Source organism: Symphalangus syndactylus, chromosome 8 (genome assembly GCF_028878055.3).
Source record: "Symphalangus syndactylus isolate Jambi chromosome 8, NHGRI_mSymSyn1-v2.1_pri, whole genome shotgun sequence".
NCBI classification, from domain to species: Eukaryota; Metazoa; Chordata; class Mammalia; order Primates; family Hylobatidae; genus Symphalangus; species Symphalangus syndactylus.
In genome coordinates, this window is record NC_072430.2 from 14,566,182 (window position 1) to 14,592,408 (window position 26,227).

The 26,227-nt window shown below is 57.8% G+C and overlaps 3 protein-coding genes, 1 long non-coding RNA gene and 1 other non-coding gene across 11 annotated transcripts in view; 1 reads left to right on the forward strand and 4 right to left on the reverse strand.

The window, feature by feature from the left end:
• Positions 1-271: 271 nt before the first annotated feature.
• On the reverse strand, positions 272-2,103 carry LOC129487434 (uncharacterized). Its single transcript, XR_008659323.2, has 3 exons — positions 1,996-2,103; positions 1,234-1,396; positions 272-758 (listed from the first exon to the last, which is right to left on the reverse strand). It is a non-coding gene; the product is annotated as an uncharacterized lncRNA (long non-coding RNA).
• A 3,766-nt stretch (positions 2,104-5,869) lies between these two features.
• On the forward strand, positions 5,870-8,820 carry ANKRD9 (ankyrin repeat domain 9). 4 transcript variants are annotated; one of them, XM_055288146.1, is made up of 3 exons: positions 5,870-6,122; positions 7,111-7,185; positions 7,720-8,820. In XM_055288146.1, the coding sequence occupies exon 3, from the start codon at positions 7,773-7,775 to the stop codon at positions 8,724-8,726; it is 954 nt and encodes a 317-aa protein (XP_055144121.1). In that variant the 5' UTR covers positions 5,870-6,122; positions 7,111-7,185; positions 7,720-7,772; the 3' UTR covers positions 8,727-8,820. The 4 variants fall into 4 exon arrangements, with proteins under 4 accessions (XP_055144121.1, XP_055144123.1, XP_055144122.1 ...); XM_055288148.2 differs by lacking the exon at positions 5,870-6,122 and adding an exon at positions 6,222-6,638; XM_055288147.2 differs by lacking the exon at positions 5,870-6,122 and adding an exon at positions 6,645-7,019.
• Positions 8,821-13,871: 5,051 nt separating this feature from the next.
• Positions 13,872-13,975, reverse strand: LOC129488921 (U6 spliceosomal RNA). Its single transcript, XR_008659765.1, has one exon. It is a non-coding gene; the product is annotated as a U6 spliceosomal RNA (small nuclear RNA).
• A 1,499-nt stretch (positions 13,976-15,474) lies between these two features.
• Positions 15,475-17,800, reverse strand: LOC134737276 (histidine-rich glycoprotein-like). Its single transcript, XM_063643902.1, has 2 exons — positions 17,398-17,800; positions 15,475-17,354 (listed from the first exon to the last, which is right to left on the reverse strand). Exons 1-2 carry the CDS (start codon positions 17,798-17,800, stop codon positions 16,534-16,536), a joined length of 1,224 nt encoding a protein of 407 aa, XP_063499972.1. The 3' UTR covers positions 15,475-16,533.
• The window catches only part of TECPR2 (tectonin beta-propeller repeat containing 2), a 143,788-nt gene continuing 133,035 nt past the window's right edge, over positions 15,475-26,227 (reverse strand). For 3 of the 4 annotated variants that reach the window (XM_055288102.2, XM_063643823.1, XM_063643824.1), the window contains exons 18-20: positions 19,530-19,671; positions 18,909-19,058; positions 15,475-18,526 (exon numbers count right to left, since the gene is read on the reverse strand). In XM_055288102.2, the coding sequence (XP_055144077.1) occupies positions 18,372-18,526; positions 18,909-19,058; positions 19,530-19,671 (447 nt within the window). In that variant the 3' untranslated portion in view covers positions 15,475-18,371. The remainder of the gene's footprint in view (positions 18,527-18,908; positions 19,059-19,529; positions 19,672-26,227) is intronic. The other variant, XM_055288103.2, reaches the window with a different exon arrangement.

Here is a 26,227-nt window from a genome sequence, read left to right on the forward strand (position 1 = left end):
TTTTTTGTGTGGTGGCATGTGCCTATAGTCCCACCTACCCGGGAGGCTGAGGTGAGAGGATCACTTGAGCCCAGGAGATTGAGGCTTCAATGAGCTATGATTGCACCACTGCACTCCAGCCTGGGCAACAGAGCAAGACCCTGTCTCAAAAAAAAAAAAAAAAGCAAGAGAACAAAATCCACAGCAGTGAGCATTGTATTATACATGTAACTTGGTACACAGGCAGGTATTTACCTGTGATAAGATGCCTACAAAAGGATCTGCCGGGCCCACAAGCATGCGAGTTTTCCCTGCTGGTGGGGCAAGTGCCTGAGTCCTAACCTGGCCAGCACAGGCTGTTCCCAGGGTACTCAGTTTTCTCCAGGAGCCTGTACATGTGCTGATTCCTGGCAAAGCTGAATGTCTATCTCCACATGTCTGTTGGCCAGCATGTGGATAACCTATGGTGCCCTCGCCCATCTTCCCCCTGGCCGATCTTCCAGCTATGTTGAGGGCTCCCTGTCACTCCTTGGCTATACATGCTGGACCCTCTGGCTCCCAGGATGTCCCTTGTGTTCACTGGTTTTTTCCTGTCTTTGGTCTGTACTGGCATCCCAAAGCTGAGCCTTGAGAGACCGGCTGATGGGGCTGCAGATGCGGTGGGGCAGAGCCCAGCTTGCCACTGTAGGAGGGAGCAGTAGTGGCTCCTGGTGCAGGTGCCAGTCTTAAAGGCCAGGTGAGCTTTGGTCTGGTCTGGCCAGGCAGTGGAAGGACAGAACCTGCATGAGGTGGGGCAAGTGATGGGACACCCCCAGGCTCTCACCTGCTCCTAGCCACTCCGCATGCTGGCCGTGCCAGTCTTGCCACATGAAACACCTTCCGACACCCAAAATCCATCTGACCTATGTCACAGATAAGTGACTGGTGCTCAGCCCTGTCCCACCGCTGGTGAGTGGCTGATTAGGGGGGATCCAGCGTGTCTGGTGCCAGCCCCTCCCTGAGGAAACTGCCTGCCCTCCTGCCTGCACCTGTGGGCCTTCCTGGCCACAGCCATCTGTCCCATCCCACCTGCCCAGATGGCAGGCTCCGCAGGCCTGGCTGGGCGGCAGGGGCTCAGGTCAGAGAGGATCTCAGTGCAGTCAGCAAATGAAGCCCTCTCCTCCAGCCCCCTCCCCACCCGCCACCCCTTCCTATTCTCAGCAGATGGCCTTGAAAATAGAAGACACCAGAGCAGATGTCTCCGAGCACCTTTACCTGTGGCCTCCTCTGTGTCTGTGCCCAACATGCTGCCCCCCCAAGAAGAACTGCCCATGCCACCAACCCAGGGTACCCCTCACATGTGGCAGGCCCCACTCCAGCCGGCCTCCTCCAGGTTATCAGCTGGCCTGCATCGTCAGCGTTTTTGCCCATCAGCGTACTGCACACATAATGGACACACAGGACACACAAGTGAAGGCTGCAGCATGCTGCCCACACGCACGCGTGCACACACAGCGTGCCGCCCATGATGCACAGACGCATGTGTGGGCCTGCCCACGTGTCTGAGTGCACATACATGCATGTGCACGTGTGTTATCTCCACTGTTTCATTCCTTAAGCCTGCCCCTTCCTCTCCCGTCCTCACAGCTCTATCCCACTCCCCGCTTGCCCCTGAACTCTCTCCAGGCTTCTCCCCTAACCCCATGACATTCTGTAAAGGGCACTGTGACCTATGTGTTGCCACATCCGAATCTGTTCCAGCTGACCGCTCCCTTATTTTTGGGACACCTTGGCTTCGGGGAGCCCTGTGCCTTCTTGGCCCCAAGACCCTCACCCACCTCCTTTCCTGGAAGCCCCGGCTGGGACCTCCCATCCCTGGTGCCTCACACTCCAAGCACCCTCTTTATACTCATGCCCCCCATCTCCAGGGCCATGGACACCTCTTGGCTCTGTCATCTTCCAGGTGCTCAGTTTTCCCCTAACACCTGGGAGGCCTCCTAGATTCTCCTCCTCTGCTCACACCCTCACATGCCTCACTCGGTCAGGGGCCCGGCAGGAGGCGGCACTTCTCTCCAGGGACCCCCAGTGCCCTCCGCCTGCTCCAGCACAGTTGGCTTCAGTGGCTGCGGCCTCTCCGTCTCCCTGCAGTGCATTCTCAACTAGAGTTGCTGAGAAAACCTAAGCCGGCCATACCACCCCTCCGAGGCCCTTCCCACTCCCCAGCGTCCTCACACGCTTTCCGGGGTCTCTGTGCTTGCAGCCCCAGCCTCCCCCCACTGCCTGTTGCTCCCTGCCTGGGCACACACAGACCCCTGCCCTGGTGGGACAAGCCCTCCCAGAGGAAGAGGAGTGTGCCTGGGTCAGGTCCCAGGAGGAACATGATGGGGTCAAAGGTCAACTCCCATCCCAAGATGGTAAGACCCCCCCCCCCCCACCGCCCTCCACCTGGGGCTTCCTAGGCGTTTGGAAGTCATGCTCTGCCCATTCCCCTGCCCCAGCCACCCTCCCCGCAGCTCATCCTCCCTCGCTGAGGAACCTGCCCCTTCACAGCTGGTCACACATCCCTGGGCAGCCTCTAATGCAGCAGCGATGCCATGAAACCACCCTGGAGGGCACCATCAACCTGAGCACTGCTGCCTTAGGAGGTGCAGCATGTCCACACTCGTGCCCACAGGGGACAGCTTTCATCAGAAGACACTGCAGCAGAGATGGCGGCTGCAACCCAAAGCAGGGTGTTCCCCTGGGGCTGGATCTAAAAGTGACCTCAGGAGAAAAAGACAAGAGGCTGAGGTGAGGCAGTGCTGTGAGGCCCCAGGGCAGGGAGTGTTACAATGTCTGCTGCCACTTGCACTTATAGTGGGAAAGACACATGCGGACTCCCACTGAGGCTGGCTGGGGAGGGAGGGGACAGGCACGCAGGGCTTCTGATCTGCCGTGTGTTGCTCCTTCAACTGGGTCCTGGGCTCCCAGGCATCATAATGCTCTTTGTATGTGTGTCTAAAATAATTCACTAGTGGCTGGGCGCGGTGGCTCACGCTTGTAATCCCAGCACTTTGGGAGGCTGAGGCGGGCGGATCACGAGGTCAGGAGATTGAGACCATCCTGGCTAACATGGTGAAACCCCGTCTCTACTAAAAATAGAAAAAAAATTAGCCAGGCGTGGTGGCGGGCACCTGTAGTCCCAGCTACTCGGAGAGGCTGGGGCAGGAGAATGGCACAAACCCGGGAGGCAGAGCTTGCAGTGAGCCGAGATTGCGCCACTGCACTCCAGCCAGGGCGACAGAGCAAGACGTAGTCTCAAAAAAAAAAAAAAAAAATTCACTAGTGAAACCACTTCCCAACCCCTCCACTTGGGCCTCAGGGGAAAATCCAGGATCCTTGCTGGGCATTCCAGGCCCCATGGGACCTGGCCAGTCAGGTGGCCTCTGCAGCCTTTGTGTCACACTCCAGAATTTTGCCCCTGCTTTGCCCTCTGCCAGAAATGCCTCTTTCTGCCCATCTGGACTTTGTGGCTATGTCCATGTCCACAGGAAGCTTCTAGGCAGCAGAGAAACAGGGTCAGACTTGGCTTTTAGAAAAAGGTCTCTGGGGCAGGCAGATCACTTGAGGCCAAGAGTTCGAGACCGTTCGAGACCAGCCTGGCCAACATGGCAAAACCCTGTCTCTACTAAAAATACAAAAACTAGCTGTGCGTGATGGTGCATGCCTGTAATCGCAGCTGCTTGGGAGGCTGTGGCATGACAATTGCTTGAACCTGGGAAGTGCAGGTTGCAGTGAGCTGAGATTGCGCCACTGCACTCCAGTCTGGGTGACAGAATGAGACTTTGTCTTGGGAAAAAAAAAAAGGCCTCTGGGAACCCCAGTGAGGAGGGCAGGTCAGGGCATGGGGGCAGGGAAGACATCAAGGGGTGGAGAGAGACCCGCCCTGAGGCCCAGTGCACAGCCTGTCATCCACAGGTGCCCTTTCACCTTTGTTCCACCAGTAGCTATGGAGACAGCTGTATCTCAACTCCAGCCCTCGAAGAGGGCAAGAGAGCAGGGGAGCCTTGAGCCACAGAGAGCCCACCTGGGCACCATCTCCCCAAGATGTCCCCTTGGGTCTGGGGCTCCCAAAGGCCGATTGTTGACTCCAGGACCTCCACTCACTTTGCTCTCCCCGCCATCGTACTCAGAGGCATCCAAAACCGGCAGATGGGAGAAGCCCTGGGGAGACAGGCCTAGATACAGGAGGAGACGTGTGGAGCTGAGGCAAAGGTGGGTGCGGATGCCAGGTCTAGTGCCCTCTGTACCCCTACTCCTGCTGACAACCTGGTTGCTGTAAGCTTGGCAGTTGCCATGGACTCCCTGGGAGAGATGGCGTGGCCTGGAAGGTCCCCCCTGCTGAGGTGGGGCAGGGCTGGTGGGGTCTGGTCATCCCCCTGGTGGGTCCATGCATGGCAGTCTGGGCAAGATGCACGTGAGTGCCTACCTGCGCTGGGGTGGCCTGACCCTCTCTGGGCCTCACAGCCTTGCCTGCCTCGTGGTACTGTCCACTTGGCCTCTCAGGACTGTTCTGTGGCGTGTGTGCCTAAGGCATTGAGCTCGTTGGGCTGGGGACAGGGGCCTGCCTAGGTCTGTTGAGAGGGCCCAGGTAAGACTTCCACCCAGACTGACTGGCTGGGGCACACAGAGAAGCCAGGACAGGGCTGAGTGTGTGTGCAGGGGCGTGCCCTCTAGACCAGGCCCCTCCCACCGGGGCGAGGCAGAGGCCTTGCTTGGTTGGAGCGGAGTTGGGGAGTGGGAGGGTCTCCCTGGTGAGAGTACTGGAAGGGCAGGGACAGCATTCTAGGGAAGGAACCAGAAAGACCCCTGCATGGAATGTGGGGATTTCACCATGAGACCCCAGCTGCCTGGCCTCTGAGAACGTGTGTGGGGGGATTCCAGGTGGAAGGTCGTGTCTGGGAGGATGGGTGGGGGGCTGAGCAGTCATTGCCCCTCTCCAGATCTGCGTCCACATCTGTAAAATGGGCCTAGAATTCCCAGCCGCTGGGGGCGAGTGAGGCCATAAATTAGTAGAGATGGACCCAGGCTCCTAAGCCCCCTAGGTCATGACCCCAAACCTTGGAACCCCCGACGGAGACGGTGGGGGTGGCCGAGGCCCAATCGAATCTATCCCGCCCAAATGTGGGAAGAACCGCAGGGCAAACCCCCGGCTTCCCTCCTGGCCGCTCCTCTGAGGCCCCCTCTTGAGCCCTGATTTGCTGGCAGGTGAACTGGGGATCATCGTGTCCACTGTGGCTGGTGGTCGTGAAACGAAGTGGAAACAAGAGTGTTGAGACCGAGATGGGCGCAGTGCGCGCTCCTAAACAGCTGTCCCCATCCGTCCGCCCCTCCCTCCCTTGCGCGGGTCAGCTGGAGCGGGGGCGCGCCAGGCACGACCCTGGCCGGGCAGAAGGCGGTGGAGCCCTTAGGGGTCGCGGCTCCTACCCCCGGCCCTCCCATGTGCATATGGGGTAACAGCCCGGAGGTTTTTCCCAAGGTCACGGAAGGTCAGAGAAAAGGGGAGCTGGACGCGACGAGGAAAGTCACGCACGGCGGAGGGCGGGCCATCTACGCGCGCGCCCGGGTTCGCAGAGCAGCGGCGCCCTCTCCGGCTGGGGCAGCTCGGAGCTGGGAGCCTTTCTTCGCCTGCAGCTCGGGTTCCGAGAGCCCTGCCTCCGCCCATCAACGCCCCGCCCCTTTCGCCACGGCCCCGCCCCTCCTCTCCGTTCCTCCCGCCGGCGCTCCCTCAAGTTTCTCCGAAGTTTTCCGCGGGTCCAGCGGTGCGCCCCGCCCGCCGGCCGTGACGTAACAATGGTGCAGCGCGGCGGCCAATGGGCGGTGGCGGGGGCCGGCGGCGCAGGCCAATGGCGGCGGCGGACGGTTCCGCTGTCCTGCCTGGCCGGGGCCGCACTGCGCCGCCCGCCGCCCGCCGCCCGCCCGCCAGCCCGCCGCCGGCGACGGCACCGCCGCCCTGCGATCCGGCCGCGGCGGCTCAGAGCGCGGCTGCGGCGGGCGCGGGCGGCGGCGGCTCCCTCCCGTGCGTCCGTCGTGGGACCTTCGCCCGCTCGCCCGCGGGGGACAGCGCGCGCTCCGGCCCGCGGCAGGGGCGGGGACGCCCGGCCTGTGGCCCCGCGCCCCCCATGGTGAGTCCCCGTCCCCCGCGCCGCGCCCGCGGCCGCCGCCCCCTCCTCCCCCGGCACACGCGCACGCAGGTGCAGCCCTCGCTGCGCCGGCCACCTGCGCGCGGACGCCCCGCTCGACCCCGCGACCCTCCGCCGCCCGACGTCTGGCCGTGCAGGCCGGGAGGGGACGGGTAGGAGGTGGCGGGTGGCCTCGGGCGCGGCGCTGCCTTCGATGGCCCAACCTCCCTATTCACGAGCCGCGGCCGTGACTCTGCCCCGTGACGTGGGGAGGCCGAACTTTACGTAACCCGCCCGGCGCCCCACGCGTGCCGGCACAGGGCATATCTGGGGCCCGGAGGCCCAGGCTTGGGGAAGGGGCTCCGGTCACGGTGTTGCCCACGGGCCACAGCCTACCCGCACCGTGCCGCTCTCTTTAACTCAGTTACTGCCAGTGATAGTGACCCAGTCAGTGTGTGTGGACGCGGCCTGCCTTCTGTCCCAGGCCCCTTGTGACCAAGGGCTTACCCTTGAAAGAAGGTAGAAGGGAGCTTGGGACGGAGCCAGAGGTCAGACGCCTAGGCTCAGGTCGCGGCTGGGGACTCAGAGGGCAGGGTCAGGGCTCAAGCTCGATTCTCTGTGGGTTGGGGGTCCCCACCAATTCTGGAATGAGCCCAAACTGAGACGCAGGGGACCTGAGTTCTAGGCCTGGCTCTGCCATGGCTTGCTGACCTTGGAGAATTGGAGAAGCTTGTGCCCTGCTGGAAAGTGGGATGGCAGTACCCGCTTCATCTAGTAGTCAGAGAGATGAAGAGAGGTATGGGACCTGAAGAGGATGGCAGACTGTGCAGTGCGGTGCACATCGGTCTCCAGGTTGTTTTCACCCTCCTGTCTCCTCCCAGGAGCTAGGGGTGCTAACGTGTAAGCAAACATGTTTGGATAGAGGGCTGGTGCCACGCCCCAGGCTCACCCCGCCCGCACAGCCGTCGTCCACCCCTCCCCTTTCTTACAGATGAAGCTGAGGCTCGGCCAGGGACAGTGATATACCCACATCCCCAGAACTAGGTGATCGCGGTGCAGGAACCAGGTAGGTCTGAGTCTAGATCATGCCTCTGAACAGCCCAGGAAGAGGCTCCAGGGGCCTCTAAGTGGTCTGGGGTCGGAGGTCAGGGTCAGGGTTGCGCTTGGGCTGGAGAGTGGATTTGCCTCAGCTTGAGATGTGGGCCCAAGCTTTCTCATCTCCTCCCTGGCCTTTTCTTTATTTGGGGTCGTATGAACCTGGCTTAGGTGGGAACAGAAGCTCTTCCAGTGGGTCCCTGGGTTGGAGAGGGGAGGGGAGATTTGAGGGCCTGGGCAGCAAGGGCATTTCCAGCAGAGGTGCCAGAGAGCAAGTCAGTTTCAAGGAGGGAGAACAGGTACAGCTAGATCAAGGATGGAGGCGGTGGTTCTGGGCGTGGGAGAGATGGAGCTGTAGGGTGACTGGAAGGGCCTGGCGGAGGCTGGAGGTAGGTACGAAGGCCTGGTGGGCCAGGACCGGAGGGGCTGTGTGAGGGGCAGAGGGGAGTCCCTGGGCCTACCCAGTTTCCCCGCGCCTCACCGTGGCCCCTTCCTTTCCCCGCAGGCGTGCCTTCGCGGGATCCATGCCTTGACGCCGGGGAGCGCCCCGCCGCCAGCATGCCGTGGGACGCGCGGCGGCCTGGGGGTGGCGCGGACGGCGGGCCCGAGGGTTCGGGCGCGGCGCGCTCGCGAGCGCAGAAGCAGTGCCGCAAGTCGTCGTTCGCCTTCTACCAGGCAGTGCGCGACCTGCTACCCGTGTGGCTGCTGGAGGATATGCGCGCCAGCGAGGCCTTCCACTGGGACGAGCGCGGGCGCGCCGCCGCCTACTCGCCCTCTGAGGCGCTGCTCTACGCGCTCGTGCACGACCACCAAGCGTACGCGCATTACCTGCTGGCCACGTTCCCGCGGCGCGCGCTCGCACCGCCGAGCGCCGGCTTCCGCTGCTGCGCGGCTCCCGGGCCGCACGTGGCGCTGGCAGTGCGCTACAACCGCGTGGGCATTCTGCGACGCATCCTGCGCACCTTGCGCGACTTCCCGGCCGAGGAGCGGGCGCGCGTGCTGGACCGGCGTGGCTGCAGCCGCGTGGAGGGCGGTGGCACGTCGCTGCACGTGGCCTGTGAGCTGGCGCGCCCCGAGTGCCTCTTCCTGCTGCTGGGCCACGGCGCCTCGCCCGGTTTGCGCGACGGCGGCGGCCTCACGCCTCTCGAGCTGCTGCTGCGCCAGCTGGGCCGCGACGCCGGGGCCACTCCCTCCGCCGCCGGAGCCCCCGCCTCAGCTCCAGGAGAGCCGCGCCAGCGCCGCCTGCTGCTGCTGGACCTCCTGGCGCTGTACACCCCCGTGGGTGCCGCCGGCTCGGCCCGCCAGGAGCTGCTGGGCGACCGGCCGCGCTGGCAGCGGCTGTTGGGTGAGGACAAGTTCCAGTGGCTGGCGGGCCTGGCGCCGCCCTCGCTCTTCGCGCGCGCCATGCAGGTGCTGGTCACCGCCATCTCTCCAGGCCGCTTCCCTGAGGCCCTGGACGAGCTGCCGCTGCCCCCATTCCTGCAGCCGTTGGACCTCACTGGCAAAGGCTAGGCCCGGAGCACCCTAGGCGCTGGATTTTGGGACAAAACTATTTTTCAGAGCGTTGTACCGGCACTTTATATATATTGATCTCTGTACAGCACAATCTCTGCCTCATCTGTCGCATGTACTGGGGGCTGGGCTTGGTCAGGTGAGTTCCAGGTGGCAGGTTTTGTGGGTGCAGCTGGGCTCGGACCTTCAGCTCGCTGTCCAGCCCCGGAAAGGAGTGAGGACCAACCTCCTACCTTGATCTAGAGCCTCGGACAGGTGTGTGTCCCAGAGTGGGTGACAGCTGAGTGCAGCAGGAGCTGGGTAGGTGCAGGGGTGGGGACTGGCATGTCCAAGCAGCAGGACAGCGTATAAAAAGGGCTGGAAGCCAAGAGAACGAGCTCTGCAGCGTAGGGTTCTCACAGGAGGTCCTGTGCGGTCAGCCTTTTGCACCCTGTGGACTCTGGGCCAGGGAGGGCACGCAGGGCTGGCAGGCCCGCGGTGGCTGGTGTTGAGGCATGAACAAGTTGTACCTCGTATCCTCCACCCCCCTCTGATCACCAGTTCCTCTTTGGGTATCACTCCCCCTGACAGCCCACCCAGGCCTGGATTTGTCCCTGTCGCCCCCTTTTGTTCTTCCCCCATGACTAATGAGCACCAGGTCTTGCTGCTCTTGCTTCTCACCTCTGCGGTGGCAGCAGGCCCCTGGCCCCAGCTGCATGCAGGTCAGTGGGGTTAGATGTGCCTTCCTCCAGGCCTCCTCTGTCCAAGCCCGAAGTGGGCTGGGTGGGCTCCCTGGGTGGCCCCCAGTGGGTGCCAGGTGGTGCCCGGGGTTATTGAGGGGTAGTTGTATCACTAGAGGGACAGGCTTCTTGCCCCAGCCTGGAGAGCTGTTTTCTTCAGGAAGGTTCTGGAGATGGAGACTTCTTCGTGAATTCACCACGACTCCAGGCCGAGAGGCTGGGTCTATGCCCTCAGAGCCGAGAGACCAGGGAGGATGGCCAGGCTGCCCTGCCTGGGAATTCTGCTGGGCCGTGAAATTCAACCCGCACCAACGTGGGCAGGAGGGCCACAGTGTCTTGCCAGGAGCAGAGGGCTGAAGATCTGCCGGAGGAAGAGCCACTCTCCTGGCGGGGGGCACCTGCTGCCCACCCTGCCCCCAGCGTGCCTGGGCGGAGCACACCTGGGCGTGGAGGAGTCCAGGGTGCTGGGCCACACAAGAGAGCGGGGGGAGAGGCCTGGACAGTAGGAAGATCTTGCCCGGGGTCCTGGATCCGCCACTCTGGGGATGACCTTGGACAAACTTCTGCCTTGGCCCTCAGTCTCCCCATCAAGGTTTTTCCATTCAGGAGGTTTTGGGCCATCTTCAGCCACCCTACCAGCCCTGAAAAGGATGTGACTCCTGTTTCTGGGAAGTGTGTGGTGTGTTAAGTGGGCACACAGCCCTGGTTGTGGGGAGGGAAGGATGGAGAGAGAGCACAGTGACAGAGCCCAGACTGCAGGCTGGAGTGAGGGCTCTACTTCCCCGCTGCTGTGTGTCCAGCCTCTGAACCTTGGCACTTGGGGCAATGGATATTAACATCTTTCCAAGCCCAATTCTTGGGGCATCAGGGCCTCCGGTCCTTTGGGAGGTGGCAGGTCCTCAGATCGGAGATGCCATGGGAGGGGGGAGGTACCTCTCCTTTGGAGGGTATGGAAGTGGAGATGGGAGTGGCCTGGCACAGCTGCCGTGGTTCTTAGGGGCTGGGTCTGGGGAGCCCATGGAGCCCTGATGCCCCAACAGCTTCTGCCTAGAAAGCCTGGGCTCCTCGCTGGGGGTCTAGACGTGCAGACTTCATGTCTCCCCAGCTCCAGCTCTGTTCTCTATAGGTCAGCCTCCACAATGCCACAGGCCCAGGGCTAGCCCCTTCCATGTCCCCCCTAGATCTACAGCTGCCCCTTTGATGACAGCGCCATTGAGTCCCCTGGGCTGGGGGGGTCATGCAGGGGTGAGGCAGCTGCCTGCCCCCGGTACTCACTGCCTGGCCCAGGCAGGACACAGAGAGTGGGCCCCACGAAACCCATTGTCAGGTGACCAGGATGAGGCACCCAGGCTGGCCGTGGAGTGCAGGGCGGGGCCTGCCGGAAGAATTATGGGCACCGCAGCAGGAGGGCAGCCTGGGCCATTAGCTCCTGATGTCATTGATTTGGGTGAGGGGACAGGGAAGTCAGAGGAAGTTGGCCAGTCGCTCTCACGCTCTCACGCAGTCTTATGGCAGCAGAGTGGTGCCCGATTCCTGGTACAGCTGCTCCCACTGAGTCTCCAGGGATCTGTGGTTCAGGAACCTTCCCCTGCAACCCCCTCCCAGACCCCTGCACTGGTGGGAGGAGAGGACCTAGAGGAAAGGTGCTGGGCAGATAAGCAGCCGAGGGTGGCCCTGGGTTTGGCTTATCAGTCTTCTGGGCCCTCCTGTCCCAGGAAGGGCAGCGAGGACCATGGTGTTGCCCCTGTCATCGTTATCGTCCTGGCCATGAGCTTGCAGGACTGGGAGGGCCAGAGTCAGCCAGGGAGACGGCAGCACAGTGTTTGCCTGTTGGCAGGTGGCCTTGGTGGCTTCCCAAAGGCAATCGCTCCACACAGAACAAAACTCACTTTTTGGGGGGCAAAGCACCTTGGTTCATTTGTTTAGTTCGTTAATTCCACCAGTCTGTTTCTAAGGGAAACACGGCTGCAGCCAGTCCTGCCCCTCCACCCACCCACCAGGTGCCCAGTGTTCCCAAGGGCCCCGAATCCCAACCTTATTCAGGCGTCAGCATCTCCGCACCCCAAATGCCTGTTAGGGAGGATAGTGAAGGCTGAGCCCTCCTGGGCTCGTCAAAAGCCAGCAGTGAGAGACCACCCCCATCTCCCTGAGGTGACCTTGTAGGGCAGTCCGTGCTGTCTGGCTGGCCTGGGCGAGGTGGGCAGGGACCAAGGCCTTCTGGCGCCTGGGCCTCGCTGGGCTTGCTCTGCGTGCTGACTTCATCCCGATAGTACCTTGGTTTTCCTACCGTGACTTCCTCTTCTGTCGACTTCTTCACCAACTTTAAAATTCCGTATTGAGAGCAGTTTCCTAAGTTACCTCAAATCCTATTCAGAAGAAGGATCTTCCTGGAAGTTGGGAGGGCGGAAAACAAGTTTAGTCACAGAAGACTACTCCACGTTTGAGCTTCTGTTTCAAGGGAAGTGAGTAACTGGTGGAGGAGCCCTGCCCCTCTACAGTGTGTGGTTTTGCCCTGATACTTTTCAGATTGAGGGTTACTTACATGTAATAAAATGCACAGACTTAAGTGTATACTTTGATGAGTTCTGATGAATGTCTACATGTGTGTAATTACCACTGCAATCAAGATGGAGGGAAAGGCTGGGTGCAGTGGCTCACATCTGTAATCCCAGCACTTTGGGAGGCCAAGGCGGGGGGATCACAAGGTCAGGAGTTCGAGACCAGCCTGACTAACATGATGAAACCCTGTCTGTACTAAAAATACAAAAATTAGCCAGGCGTGGTGGCAGGCACCTGTACTCCCAACTACTCAGGAGGTTGAGGCAGAATTGCTTGAACCCAGGAGGCGGAGGTTGCAGTGAGCCAAGATTGTGCCATTGCACTCCAGCCTGGGCGACAGAGCAAGACTCCGTCTCAAAAAAAAAAAAAGGATGGAAAGACAGATTTCTACTGGTGATTCTTAAAAGTAATTTATTTATTTTTTTGAGATGTCTCGCTCTGTCATCCAGACTGGAGTGCAATGGTGTGGTCTCAGCTCACTGCAACTTCCGCCTCCCAGGTTCAAGCGACTCTCCTGCCTCAGCCTCTGGAGTAGCTGGGATTACAGGCGCTCACCACCACGCCCAGCTAATTTTTGTATTTTTAGTAGGGACTGGGTTTCAGCATGTTGGCCAGGCAGGTCTCAAACTTCGGACCTTGTGATCCGCCTGCCTCAGCCTCCCAAAGTGCTGGGGTTACAAGCGTGAGCCACTGCGCCTGGCTCTTAAAAGTAATTTCTTTCTGCTTATAAAATTCACGCTCACTGTAGAACACTGGGGATTGAGTAAAGAGGTCCGGCCACCATGTGGCAGGGCCCTGCCAGGGAAACACTGTCTCAAGCGCCCCACTGCCCCACGTGGTCCCTGGAGGCAGGGCCCCTAAGCGCTCACGTACAAGTAAAGGCGCCGACTGACTGCGTCATCTGCACGCATACAAGCACTGCTAGCATTCTGGCATATGTTTCTTCCAGGTTTTTTCTATGCAGATATATATTACATTTTTTCTGTGCATATTTATATATATATGAAACCAGATCAGTTACACAATTTAGTATTTTTTTAACCTTACTGTAGTATCAGCATTTCCCTCATTGTACTTTGTAAATATGATTTTTAAGAAGTCATTGGTGTCTACTTTGTGATATTTGACTCAACCAGCCATGATAACAAAGAGTAGTCAGAGACAACTGAATTTTTAAAATGTAAATCTGATTTATTTTTGGAATAAATAATACATTTACATGGCTGGAAATTCAAAGGATATAAAAAGGTATATACTCCAGGCAACCACTGTGACCAGCTGCTCATCACAAGTAGACAACTTGTTTCTTTTTGCCCCTCTTGCTCCTCCGTGGAGTTACGAAAAATTTCAAACCTGCCAAACGTTTGAAGTTTACAACAAATACCCTCCAGCGTTTGGGTTGTCTCCCTCCCCCTTCTCTCCCTTTCTCCCTCTGATTTCCTACGGAACCACGTTTTCATGACCATGCCCGGGAACTTCACGCTGGCACGGTGATGTCCTGCGCGTCCGCTTCCTGCACACACGTGCTTCTTAACAGCTGCAGGCTATTTCATGAGAGGAGTTTGCTCACGTTAACATGGCTGTTCCCAATGCCAGGCTGTTTTAAGTGTTTCCTAATTATAAACAGGCTGTGCTGTTTTCCTCGACTTAGGACTTGTTCTTGAGGACAGAAGTGGAGGTGGCGAGATGCAAAGCCTACGTACGGGCCGGCTTCCCCAGTAGGGCGGCGCCAATGGGGGGCTCCCAAGCTGCTCCCATCTCACCTCTGCTTCCGGGGTGCTGGGGGTTCGGACCAGTGTTCCTTCTGCTTTTGTGAAGGGCCCTTACACTCGACTCGAAGTGCTCCTCCTATTGGTTTTTAATAAATATATTTATGGAAAGCTTCATGAATTTGCGAGTCATCCTTGCGCAGGGGCCATGCTAATCTCTGTATCATTAGAATTTTTGTATACGTGCTGCCGAAGGGCGCACTCCTCTTATTGTTGTATAAGTTTTTAAGGTAACTATTCAACATCAATTCCCATTTGTTGCAATTATTTCCCTTCTTTGAGGTTTTTAATTTGCAGCATTTTTACATTTATTTCCTTCTATTTATTTATTTTTGAGAAACAAGGTCTTGCTCGGTCGCCGAGGCTGGAGTGCAGTGGTGTGATCATAGTTCATTGCAGCCTCAAACTCCTGGGCTCAAGTAGTCCTCCTGCCTTGGCCTCCCAAGTAGCTGGGACTACAACTGCACATCACTGTGCCCAGCAGCATTTCTATATATTGGAGAAATCAAATCTATGTACTTATTTTCCTCTGTGGCTTGTCCCATCACTTTTGAGTTTAGAAAGCCTTTGCCATCCAGAAATCAGACAGTTTTCCCACTGGTTTTAGATTCTTTAATCCATTTAATATTATTTTGCCCAGAGAATGAAGCAGTGGCCACATTAGTTGTGACACCCCCCTGCCCCACCCCTGCCGCTCCTTAAACGCATCTGAGATGCCCTCTCCATTCTGCTCCCTCCCTGTGGGCCTCGCTAGGCTGCTGCCTGGCCCTCCGAGGGTCTGGGCCATGCCATTCGATAGAGTGGCCTGTGCTGGGGCTCTACCTGTCATCACTTAGCAGTTCTCACCCGTTTCTTCTTCCCAGGAGTGACAGGGGACAGTGAGGAGGCATCAAACAGCACAGGTCTGCAGTTCTACAGAGCTGGCTTCCAGTCCCAGTGCTGTGTGACCTTGAGCAAGTTACCTAACCTCTCTGAGTCTCAAGGGGCTAATGAGACTTCACCTTGCAGGGCTCTGGTGAGAAGCACATTGGGCACAGTCATGGGCATTTGTGGGCACTAACATTATTCCTCCCTGCCTGCCCCAACAAAACAATCCCAGTGGGGATTTGAACTGAAATCAAGCTACACCTATAAATTCCTTTGGAAAGAGTGAGGTCTTTCCGGAATGTGTGTAGTCCTCCATCCAGGAATGTGGAACATATCTTCCTTTATTCAGGTTTCCTTTTATGCCTTCTGGAAAGCTTTGCCACTCTTCACACGGCCTGAGATTTCTTGCTGAGGTCATTTTCTGGTACATGGTGTGTCCTGCTGCTGTTCTGGGTGTCATCTTTTGCATGTGCTAGTTTCCAGCAGGGCACTTCTGCGATATGGTTTCGTTTGCTGGCTGGAGATGTAGAACCAGCGGCTTGAACCCCTCCAACGGCTGCTCACACACAGCTCCATGAGGAGGCAGCCCTGGACCTCACCCCGCAGCCTCCTCCTCAGAGGCTACCATGGGGTGCAGCCAGCTCTGGAGTGGCCATTCCCCCGTAACAGCCACTTGGGCAAACCGGTGTGTATTTCAACCCCAGCCAGGCCGGGACAGGTCTGCTGACGCACTCTCCCTGCGGTGGGGCTGGGCTGGCAGGCTCTCCCTTGCACTGCCCTCGTGAGTGTCGGCTGAGGGCAATTCTCACAGCTCAGGCACCACACTCGGCCAGGTTTGGAAAAAGTCTAGTTTATTGCACTGACTCAAAGCACAACTAAAAATTAAAACCAGAAAGAAAACTGTACAAAGCACGAAGCTACAAGTTTAAAAGCATCACCTAGACGCGGGTTTAATTGCACCACAGTCCCGTGGGTGAGGAGAGCTTTGCCATCCGTGAGGCGCCGGGCAAGGCACAACAGACACAGAGAGGTGCAGCCCGGCCTGGGGCTGCCTCTGCTGCCACCAACTTTTACAGAAGGTTCTAGAAAAGGGAAGTGTGAAGTCAGATCTGGGATCTCGGCATCTTGACCTCATTTGGACATGGAAAACCTCCACCTATGTGGCTGGCTGGGTCCTGTCAGAGAACATATTTTATCACCCTCCACCTGTGGCCTGGGGGCTCCCTGACACCGAGGACTGGGCCTGGGCCAGAGGCAGGCTAAAAAAAGCAGCCAGCCCGGTGTCCTGTCCTGAAGCTGCCTCCGGGAGGGGGCGGGATGTGTGGCAGGGCGGCTTAGCCCTCACGCACAGATGCCAGTGGGCGGGGTGGGCACTGCCCATTGTCTGAAGGGGCCACGGCAGCCGTCCATAGAGGCACTGGTTTCAACCTGTCGAGTGTCAACTCATACCCTGCAGAAGGCATGGGTTGCCACTCGGAGCCAGCCCGCAGGTCCGGTGACCGCCCTGCCAGTCAAGTCTGTGCGGGGATGCCTGCCCCTCTGAGGCTGCAGGCGAGGACAGTGCAGGCTCAGGACAAACCCGGGAAGGAACAAAGGCCTTCCACTGTTTTCGGAAAATATGTATCTCTTCTAAATTTGTAAGATTTGATTTGAAATGAGGTATTTTATGCAGGTTTTTAATACAACAAAAAAGGCAATAATTAGTAGACTCATCCTCTGAGGATGCATCTGGTTTTAGGATGTCCGCCAGCAGCATTAGTTACATACCATTCCAAAGACATTTCTAAGCCAGCGGCCCTTGCTCAGCTCCCCCACATCCCATGCACCCTCCTGTGCCGTCCCTGCCTGGGACACACGTGCACACATCCAGGTTCCATTTGCACCCATCAGGCTTTACTGTTTCAGCTGAAGTGTGCTCTCCAGGAGGTGGGCAGCCTGCGCCGTGTGTGGGCAGCGAGGTGAGGTGTGGTGTGGTGTGGTGTCGTGTGGTGAGGTGTGGTGTGGTGTGGTGTGTTGTGTGTTGTGTGGTGTGGTGTGTTGTGTGGTGTGTTGTGTGGTGTGGTGTGTTGTGTGGTGTGTTGTGTTGTGTGTGGTGTGTTGTGTGTTGTGTGGTGTGGTGTGTGGTGCGGTGTGGTGTGTTGTGTGGTGTGGTGTGGCGTGTTGTGTGTTGTGTTGTGTTGTGTGGTGTGTTGTGTGGTGTGTGGTGTGTTGTGTGGTGTGTTGTGTGGTGTGTGGTGTGGTGTGTGGTGTGGTGTGTTGTGTTGTGTGGTGTGTTGTGTTGTGTGGTGTGTTGTGTGGTGTGTGTGGTGTGTGTTGTGTGTTGTGTGGTGTGGTGAGGTGTGGTGAGGTGTGTTGTGTGGTGTGTTGTGTGGTGTGGTGTGTGGTGTGGTGTGTTGTGTGGTGAGGTGTGGTGAGGTGTGTTGTGTGGTGTGTTGTGTGGTGTGTTGTGTGGTGTGTTGTGTGGTGTGTGTTGTGTGGTGAGGTGTGGTGAGGTGTGTTGTGTGGTGTGTTGTGTGGTGTGTTGTGTGGCGTGTTGTGTGGTGTGTTGTGTTGTGTGGTGTGTTGTGTGGTGTGTGGTGTGGTGTGGTGTGTGGTGTGGTGTGTGGTGTGTTGTGTGGTGTGGTGTGTGGTGTGTTGTGTGGTGAGGTGTGTTGTGTGGTGTGTTGTGTGGTGAGGTGTGGTGAGGTGTGTTGTGTGGTGTGTTGTGTGGTGTGGTGTGTGGTGTGTGTTGTGTGGTGTGTTGTGTGGTGTGGTGAGGTGTGTGGTGTGTTGTGTGGTGTGTTGTGTTGTGTGGTGAGGTGTGGTGAGGTGTGTTGTGTGGTGTGTTGTGTGGTGTATTGTGTGGCGTGTTGTGTGGTGTGTTGTGTTGTGTGGTGTGTTGTGTGGTGTGGTGTGTGGTGTGGTGTGTGGTGTGGTGTGGTGTGTGGTGTGTTGTGTGGTGAGGTGTGTTGTGTGGTGTGTTGTGTGGTGAGGTGTGTTGTGTGGTGTGTTGTGTGGTGTGTTGTGTGGTGTGTGGTGAGGTGTGTTGTGTGGTGTGTTGTGTGGTGTGGTGTGTGGTGTGGTGTGTGGTGTGGTGTGTTGTGTGGTGTGGTGTGTGGTGTGTTGTGTTGTGTGGTGAGGTGTGTTGTGTGGTGTGTTGTGCATGGTTCTCTCCTGGCATGGCCAGCGCTCTCCTCTCAAGCCCGGCCTCGGCTTCCTGGCCAGAGCGTCTGGCGTGGAATGTGCTCTGCAGCTTTGTCTCTGGGGGGACACCCCCCTGTGATGGGACAAAGCCATCACCGAGCACATCCTGCGCTGCAGAGAGCTGACCTTTGGCTCCATCTGGCCCTGGGGCTACTAATGTGGAAAGAGCCCCTGGGCCAAACCAGCTGCCCGGCTACCCTAGGTTCTGGGAGGCCTCCGGAGACCACTCCCACCAGCAAAAGCTGGAGCTATCTGTGGATGAGACCAGACGGCAGCACGCAGGTAATCGGAGTGCATGCAGCCGGGCGGTCACCACTGTCCTGAGCTCGGAGGCGCCACTGCTGCAGCAATCACGCCAGCCACGGGTGGAGGCTGTGGGTTCTGGAACGAGACAGAAACCGACATAGATGAAAGTAAGTGTGCGGGTCCAACCTGGCCAGAGGTGTCTGGACAAGTGTTGAGGCAGCACGTCCACCAGGGAGTGACTCCGAAGCCACTGTGCCCACCACAGACGCCGGGCCCCTCCGCGTGACTCTGCCAGGGCTCCTTCAGATGACCTCCCACTCGTCCTCCAGGTCCTCAGGGTGGGGCATGGCGGCCTGGCTGCTCTTCTGGGTGCCGTGTGAGTGGCTGAATGTCTTTGTCAGCCGTTGGAGGAGGTAGCCGGGCGGGCCCACAGCCCACAGCTCATCTGAAGCAGTCACTGCAGGGACAAGAGCCAATCACATACTTGTCAATCACACAGCCTGCAGGGTGGGCACAGATGGAGCTGGGAGCTTGGGTGCAGGTCTGGGCTTGCCACATTCTAGGTGGGGGACACTGGACAAGCCACCATCTCCATGTGAACCTCGTACCCTCAGCTGTAAGTGGATGTCAACAGCACCTTGTCCTTGCCCAGGAGACTCTGGCAGAGCCCAGGTGTCCAGCCCCTTCCCTCCCTGGGACACACTCCTGCTTTGCCCTCAGTTCTTGCTTTGCGAGAGTGGAGCCCAGCGGGGTCGGCTTCTTTGAGAGCCCCCCAACATGGTCCACAGGAGCCCTGGGAACCCCAAGGGGCCTTGGGCCCACTGGCCCCTGGCACCTGCCTGTGAAACATGACACACTGCCGGGAATTTTCTTCCAGTAGTCTCCGGCGGGGTTCTTGTCTGTGACGCCGTACCGCCGGGCGAGATCTCCGTTTGGACAGCGGGCCCACACGGTCCTGGTGCTCAGCGCCAGCTGGCAGGCCTGCAACCCTGTGGGCAGACAGGGTCCCTCCTGAGCCCCTGCCATGGACGGGATGGGCCGTTGCTTCCCGAGCCCACTCTTGTGACACTGCACACCTCCACCAGGGTCCCTGCGGGGACGGAGTGCCCATGATGGGCTGGGCTTGGGGCAGGAGCTGAGGGAAAGGACGCCCAGTTGGCAGGGCCAGCAAAGCCACTGAAAGCCAGAAGTCAAAGGACAGAAGGGCCTGGGCAGTGTGCAAACTGCCCTCCCATAAAAGCACCAGCAGGACGGCCTGGGTTCCCCTAACAAGGAACATGACGGGAGGCTTGTCCCCTGGCCCAGGAAGCAGCGGCAACAGCACAGCCCCAGCACAAAGGCTACGGTGTGGTGGGGACCGGGCTGCCTCACAGACAGCAGCCTGGAGGGAGCGCCCAGCAGCCCCCAGTGATGGTAGCCCCGGCTGGCCGGCACCACAGGCCCTGTCTGCGGGCTCCTACCTGGCACGTGCTCCCAGGCGGTCCCCACAGGCATCTCCTCGGTGATCCCGGTCCGCACATGCACGTTCCACCTGCTGTCAAGCACCCACAGCATCTGGTCGTTGGGGCTGGAATGGACGCTGACCAAGCTGACCCCGGCGGGCTGGAAGCGGGAAGGGACTTTCAGGGAAGGCAGGAGTTGGGTGACAAAAGGAAGGACAGGAGACTTCCGGAACTGGGGACATGTTAGTGGCAGCATGCAGCAGCCAGTGTGGGCCCCACAGGAGGCGGAGAGGCCACGTCCTGCCCCTGGTGCCAGTCTCACAGGGGAGATGGTCACTTGTCTCCAGAATGTCAGGTGGGCCAGACTGAGGGACAGCCCAGCAGATAACAGCATGGACTCCAGCAGGAGACCAAGAAGGGCAGGGATGGCACAGGTGAGCAGAGAGTGGAGGAATGAGAGGAGAGGTGCGGCGGACCTGGCTGTGAAGGACCGTGGTGGGCACTGTGAGGAACAAAAACGCCAGCCCGGGAGCCCCCGCCACTGGGTTTTGTTGTAGCCACTGGGTTTCGCCAAGTTGCCCAGGCTGGTCTTGAACTCCTGGGTTCAAGTGAGCCATTCACCTTGGCCTCCCAAAGTGCTGAGATTACAGGCGTGAGCCACCGTGCCTGGCCAAAGTTCTCTCTTGTGTGAGCTCACTCAGGGTGCAGTTGGAGTGACTGCAGGTCTCAGCCTGCCAGTGGGGTGAATGAGCTAGCTTTTTTTTTTTCTTTTTTTTTTTGAGACGGAGTTTTGCTCTTGTTGCCCAGGCTGGAGTGCAATGGTGCGATCTCGGCTCACCGCAACCTCCGCCTCCCAGGTTCAAGCAATTCTCCTGCCTCAGCCTCCCAAGTAGCTGAGATTACAGGCATGCACCACCATGCCAGGCTAATTTTGTATTTTTAGTAGAGACGGGGTTTCTCCATGTTGAGGCTGCTCTTGAACTCCTGACCTCAGGTGATCCACCCACCTCGGCCTCCCAAAGTGCTGGGATTACTGGTTCACCTGGCCAAGCTAGTTTTTTTTTTTTGAGTCTCACTCTGTCTGGAGTGCAGTGGCGTGATCTTGGCTCACTGCAACCTCTGCCTCCTGGTTTCAAGGGATTCTCCTGCCTCAGCCTCCCAAGTAGCTGGGATTACGGGTGCCCACCTCCAAGCCCAGCTAATTTTTGTATTTTTAGTAGAGACGGGGTTTCACCATGTTGGCCAGGCTGATCTAGAACTCCTGACCTCAAGTGATCTGCCCAGCTCGGCCTCCCAAGGTGCTGGGATTACAGGCGTGAGCCACCGCGCCCAGCCGCGAGTGAGCTATTTTAAGAGACATAGAGAGAACAGAGTCCTAGAGTCCTGGCGAGGGTCTCCCTTCGCTGCTCCCTCAGCCCTTTGGTCTCTCACTCCATACATTCGCCCAGGTTACAGGCACAGGCTCTGGAAGCCGTCGTGAGTGGGCTGGATGGGGATCTCAGGTAGCACCAGAGCAGGTAGTTGGACGTAAACACCAGGCTAGGTTCAGATATGGGAGGCACCACCAGGAAATAAAATGAGCAACTGGCAGTGGGTGGTCAGGCGAGGAGGTGGCATTAGAGTTGATGCCCGGAGGACACAGGGCCGCTGAGGGGAGAGAGGGAAGGGTTGGATGGCAGAGGCCAGAAGGCTGGGCACCACCCTGGACAGCGGTCCCAGCTTAAAGCAGAGCGGCACTGGAAGCCCGAGCCACTTTCCATGCAGAACCCCAGATGCACCGGTGAGATCCAAGGGATCCAAGGGAGCCGCGCCTGTGCTGCGGGGTCACCGCAGCCCCTGCCCCATCACAGCAGGGAGGCTGGGGTGGGGTGGCCAGCGAGGCTGTGGGATGCAGTCCAGGAGGGCAAGGGTGCCAGGGCCGAGTCCCCAGGGACCACCTTGAGCGCACTCAGGCAGGTCCCCACCGCTGGCTGTGCTAGGATCAGATGTTTGGGATTTATATTCACCACCTTCCCTTGGAGCTTAGCTGAACTTGTTTGGCTATGGAAACCCCTTTCTATACATCACATCCATTTTCATTCCATGGACCTGGGGTTCAGAAGTGCAGATTTGGGGAAGCGCTGCTCTAGGCTAAGCCCCCATTCCAGGGGATGCAGGGGCTCCAGGGAAGGGAGGGGAGAGGCCTGTGATCACTCTGCAAAGCAGGGCTGGGTGGGGAGGCCAGGAGGCTGGGGAAGAAGCCTGCCAGCTGAGGCCACCAGGCTGTGTGGAGGAGAGGCTCCCGCCAGGCTCCTGCCTTCCCCACTCAGAAGGCCGTGTGGAGGAGACAGAAAAGTGGCCCAGGCCTTGCCATTCAGCCCACTGGCCAGGGCCCTGCTGTGGTGAAGCAGAGCCGGGACTCCCCCACACACTGCCCATAGTCCTGGCCCAGAACTGAGACGCGCTGTGGTTTGAAGCCACTAGCTTTTGAAGAGTAAGTCAAGGACAACGGGAATGATGGAGAGAGGAGGAGATGACTGCTTCAGGGGAAGGGCAAGAACAGCAAGGATCAAAGTGGAGTCTCTGAGGGGTCTCCACATAGAGAAAGATGGGTGCTGGAAGCAGCACGGTGGCAGGCAGAGAAGTGCTCGTGAGCAGGCAGAGGATGGCTACCCCGCACCCCTTTCCTCTTCTCTCCATCACCTCGCAGTGTCTCTGGAACATAAAACTTCCCTGTCTCCCTTGGCTCTCTTGCCTCCGGGCTCTGCCCCCTGACGTGAGCCTCCGCCCATTAACAGCCTTTACTAGAAGCCGCTAGAACAGAATATGGTGGGAAGAGCAGGCGGCACCCAGCCTCACCCTGGCCTTGCCAGTCATCCCTTCTGGACACACACGCCCCCTCACACGTTGCTCACCTGGCAGGCTGCTGCCCACCCTTCACAACCCCACTCACGCTGCCTGCCAGGCCTCTGGGAAGGGCCGCTGTGCTGCCTGCGAGCTCCCTGCAGGAGGAGGCCACGTCTGCCCAGCTCCAGCCCAGCCTGACGCTGAGGAGGTGCATGGAGGACGGACGCTGGCCGCCTGCTTCCCTCGGAAACATCCTGCGTCCCCAGCCCCTCACCTGCTTTCATCCAATAAAAAGAAACTCTATTTTGTATTACTGGAGGAAAACATACATTTGAAAACTACACAAATCCTAAGTGCACAGCATGATGGAGCTTCCCAATTTGAGCGCACCTGTGTGACCAGTGGCCGGCCCAAGAAGCAGAAGGTGAGCCCCGGCCCCGGCTGCTGCCACACTCCTGACACCAGGGCCCGGGCTGTCTGGGTCTGACTTTACACGACGGAAGCTCATGGCATAGCGGCTTCTCTCTGAAAGGAGAACTGGCACTCCCTGGCAGGGCCCTCACTCTAGGTGGGAGGCCGGCCTGCAGACAGCCCATGAGGGCTTCAGGAAGGGGTAGGGATAGAGGCCAGGTCTCAGAGGGTGGGAGAGCACAGTCTGATGAAAAGCACATGGGGACACCAGTAAATGCTCTTTAAAAGAGGAAGAGCAAGTCATTCTGGACACATCTTTCCAGGTTTATCATCTTGCCTCATGCCTTTACCCAGTATTTCCCAGACTGGGTTCCATAGTACACCATACCACCCCTACCACTGGCAGGGTTCATGTGGCCCAAGGCCTCGCATCAGCTGTCTCCTGGACACCTCTAATTGGAGGCATGTGATCATTTGTTCGACAAATGAGCACCCACACATGCTGGGTTTTGGGGAAACCTGAACTGCAAACAAAACACTTGTTTCTGCCCACCCAGAGCTGCCATCCTACTGGGAGGGTGGGGCACAACCCGGACAAACCAATGCCATACTGCGTAACAGAGAGAAGGGCCAGAGGGACACCCTGACTCTGCCCGGAGTGGAGGGGCAGTGATCCTGCCAACACCTAGGGAAGGTACCCAGCAGCCCCAGCAAGTGTAGAACTGAGGGTAGCTCAGGGTTGCAGCAAGGAGGCTGGGAGGCTGCAGCCCAGTGGTGAGGCCAGAGTGGCTGCCAGGGCTGATGGCAGGCTTCAGGCTGAGGGAAGAAGTGTGATTTCATTCTGAGTGACGTGGGAAGCTGCCAGAAGGTTGTGAAAAGAGGAAAGGGCTGGGCACGGTGTCTCACATCTGTAATGCCAGCACTTTGGAAGACCAAAGAGGGAGGACTGCTTGAGCCAAGGAGTTTGAGACGAGCCTGGGCAACAGCAAGACCTTGTCTCTACCAAAATTTAAAAAATTATCTGGGCATGGTGGCATGTGCCTATAGTCCTAAGCTACTTAGGAATCTGAGTCAGGAGGATTACTTGAGCCCAGGATTTTGAGGCTGCAGTAAGCCATATTCGCGCCATTGCACTCTAGCTTGGGCAACAGCGCAAGACCCTCTGTAATAATAAACAAAATAAAAGTAAAAAAAGAGGAGAGATGTGGGCCGAGCACGGTGGCTCACACCTGTAATCCCAGCACTTTGGGAGGCCCAGGCGGGCGGATCACCTGAGGTCAGGAGTTCGAGACTAGCCTGACCAATATGATGAAACCCCATCTCTACTAAAAATACAAAATTAATCGGGCGTGGTGGCATGCGCCTGTAATTCCAGCAACTCGGGAGGCTGAGACAGGAGAATCGCTTGAACCCGGGAGGGAGAGGTTGCAGAGAGCTGAGATCGTGCCATTGTACTCCAGCCTGGGCAATAAGAGTGAGACTCTGTGACTCTGTCTCAAAAAAAAAAAAAAAAAAAAAAGAGGAGAGATGTGAACTAGCACATGTCATCAGAGGACCGTTCTGGCTGTAGTGAGGACAAGCTTCAGGGAAGGGCAGGTAGAACAAGAACCCCGTTCCGGACGCTGGTGCAATAAGCCAGGGGCTGGTGGCACAGGCAGGCCTTAAGAGGCTGATGGAACAGGCTTTGGAGGCGGAGCCCATGGCGCCTGTTGAAGGACTGGCAAAGTGGCCCTGGGGTGTCTGCTCTGCTTGAGTCTGGACCTTTTCAGAGCAGACACCAGGCCGGGGCGGCGCGTAGCACCCCGGGTGGTCACGGCAATCATGATCCCGAGCCACAGATGTCGGGTGACTCGGAAATGCTCTGCTAAAACACACCGAGGTTTCAATAGACAAAAAAACCAATGCTTGAAAAGTTGGCAAACTCGGGGGTTGCTTTGCTGACTGCTCTCTGGGTTGGTAACAGCGAGGCTTGGTCCTAGCCCTGCCTGGCAGTCCTGCCTGCCGGGGCTCTGGGCACACCCTGGGTGTCATGACATGATGCCTGCGAGGGGCTTCGAGACCAGCAGGGCTGGGCATCAGTGAGGGATGATTTTCTATTAGGTCAGAAACAATGATAATCACTGGACCTCAAAGCAAATGACTTCATCATCTTCCCCTGGAGAAAACCGATTTCTTACGGTCTCAGAGTGGTGCCAGTGGGAAGCAGCACAGGATCTTGGGAGCAGGGAATTCCACTGTTTGCTCACAGTGAGCAAGGATGGTGCCGTGTGGGGTTAACACACAGCCCTGCTGCGTGGCTTTCATCACAGTGACCTGATTCACTGGCGGCCTCAACACACCTTCACTGTATTTATTTTATAAACTCACTGTATTTTTTTTTTGTAACTGTCACCTGGATTTGCTTGTTTTTGCTTTATTTTTAGTGGAGGCACTGATGTAAGTGCCTCCACTAAAGTTAGTGTAGATTCTTCTTGAGCCTTTCTTTGGAGGCAAAAGAACTCCCGGCTGAGCCTGGCACTGCTGGTTTGTTAGCTGTGCTGAGTGCGAGAGCGGCTAGCTGTCCTCTGGTTTGTACCAGAAGTCTGGGGCCGAATAAACCCTCATTTAAACAGACGAAACCCAGACACACTCAGGGGCTGTCAGAGAGAGCACGTATCACTCAGGGCCACACACTGTAGGATTCCTTTTTTTTCTTTTTGACACAGAGTTTTGCTCTTGTCGCCCAGGCTGGAGTGCAATGGCGCGATGCTGGCTCACTGCAACCTCTGCCTCTCAGGTTCAAGTGGTTCTCCTGCCTCAGCCTCCCGAGTAGCTGGGATTATAGGCGCCTGCCACCATGCCCAGCTAATTTTTGTATTTTTAGTAGAGACAGGGTTCACCATCTTGGCCAGGCTGGTTTTGAACTCCTGACCTTGTGATGCACCCGACTTGGCCTCCCAAAGTACTGGGATTACAGGTGTGAGCCACCGCGCCCAGCCAGGATTCCATTTCTATGAAACATCCAGAAGAGGAAAATCCCAGGTAGAAATCAGGTGAGCAGCTGCCAGAGGCTGGGAGACAGGAGGAGGGAGGAGGAATGGGGAGTGGCTTCGCATTGGTAGGGGCTTTCTTGAGGGATAAGGATGTTCTGGAACTAGGCTGGCACGGTGGCTCATGCCTGTAATCCCAGCACTTTGGGAGGCCTAGGCGGGTGGATCACTTGAGGTTAGGAGTTTGAGACCAGCCTGGCCAACATGGTGAAACTCCATCTCTACTAAAAATACAAAATTAGCCGGGCATGCTGGCACATGCCTGTAGTCCTAGCGTCTCGGGAGGCTGAGGCAGGAGAATCACTTGAATCTGGGAGGCGGAGGTTGCAGTGAGCCCAGATTGTGCCACTGCACTCCAGCCTGGGCAACAAGAGCAAAACTCCATCTCAAAAAAGAAAAAAAAAAAAAAAAGAATGTTCTGGAACTATATAGTGACAATGGTTGCACAAC

Bases quoted from the DNA above. Each gene is read 5' to 3' on its own strand.
- ANKRD9 (XM_055288146.1), top strand. From the start codon at position 7,773: ATGCCGTGGGACGCGCGGCGGCCTGGGGGTGGCGCGGACGGCGGGCCC.
- LOC134737276 (XM_063643902.1), bottom strand. From the start codon at position 17,800: ATGCCAGGAGAGAACCATGCACAACACACCACACAACACACCTCACCA. The intron at 17,355-17,397 runs CTCACCACACCA...CACACCACACAC, and splicing joins CCACACAACACACCACACAC to CACACCACACAACACACCAC.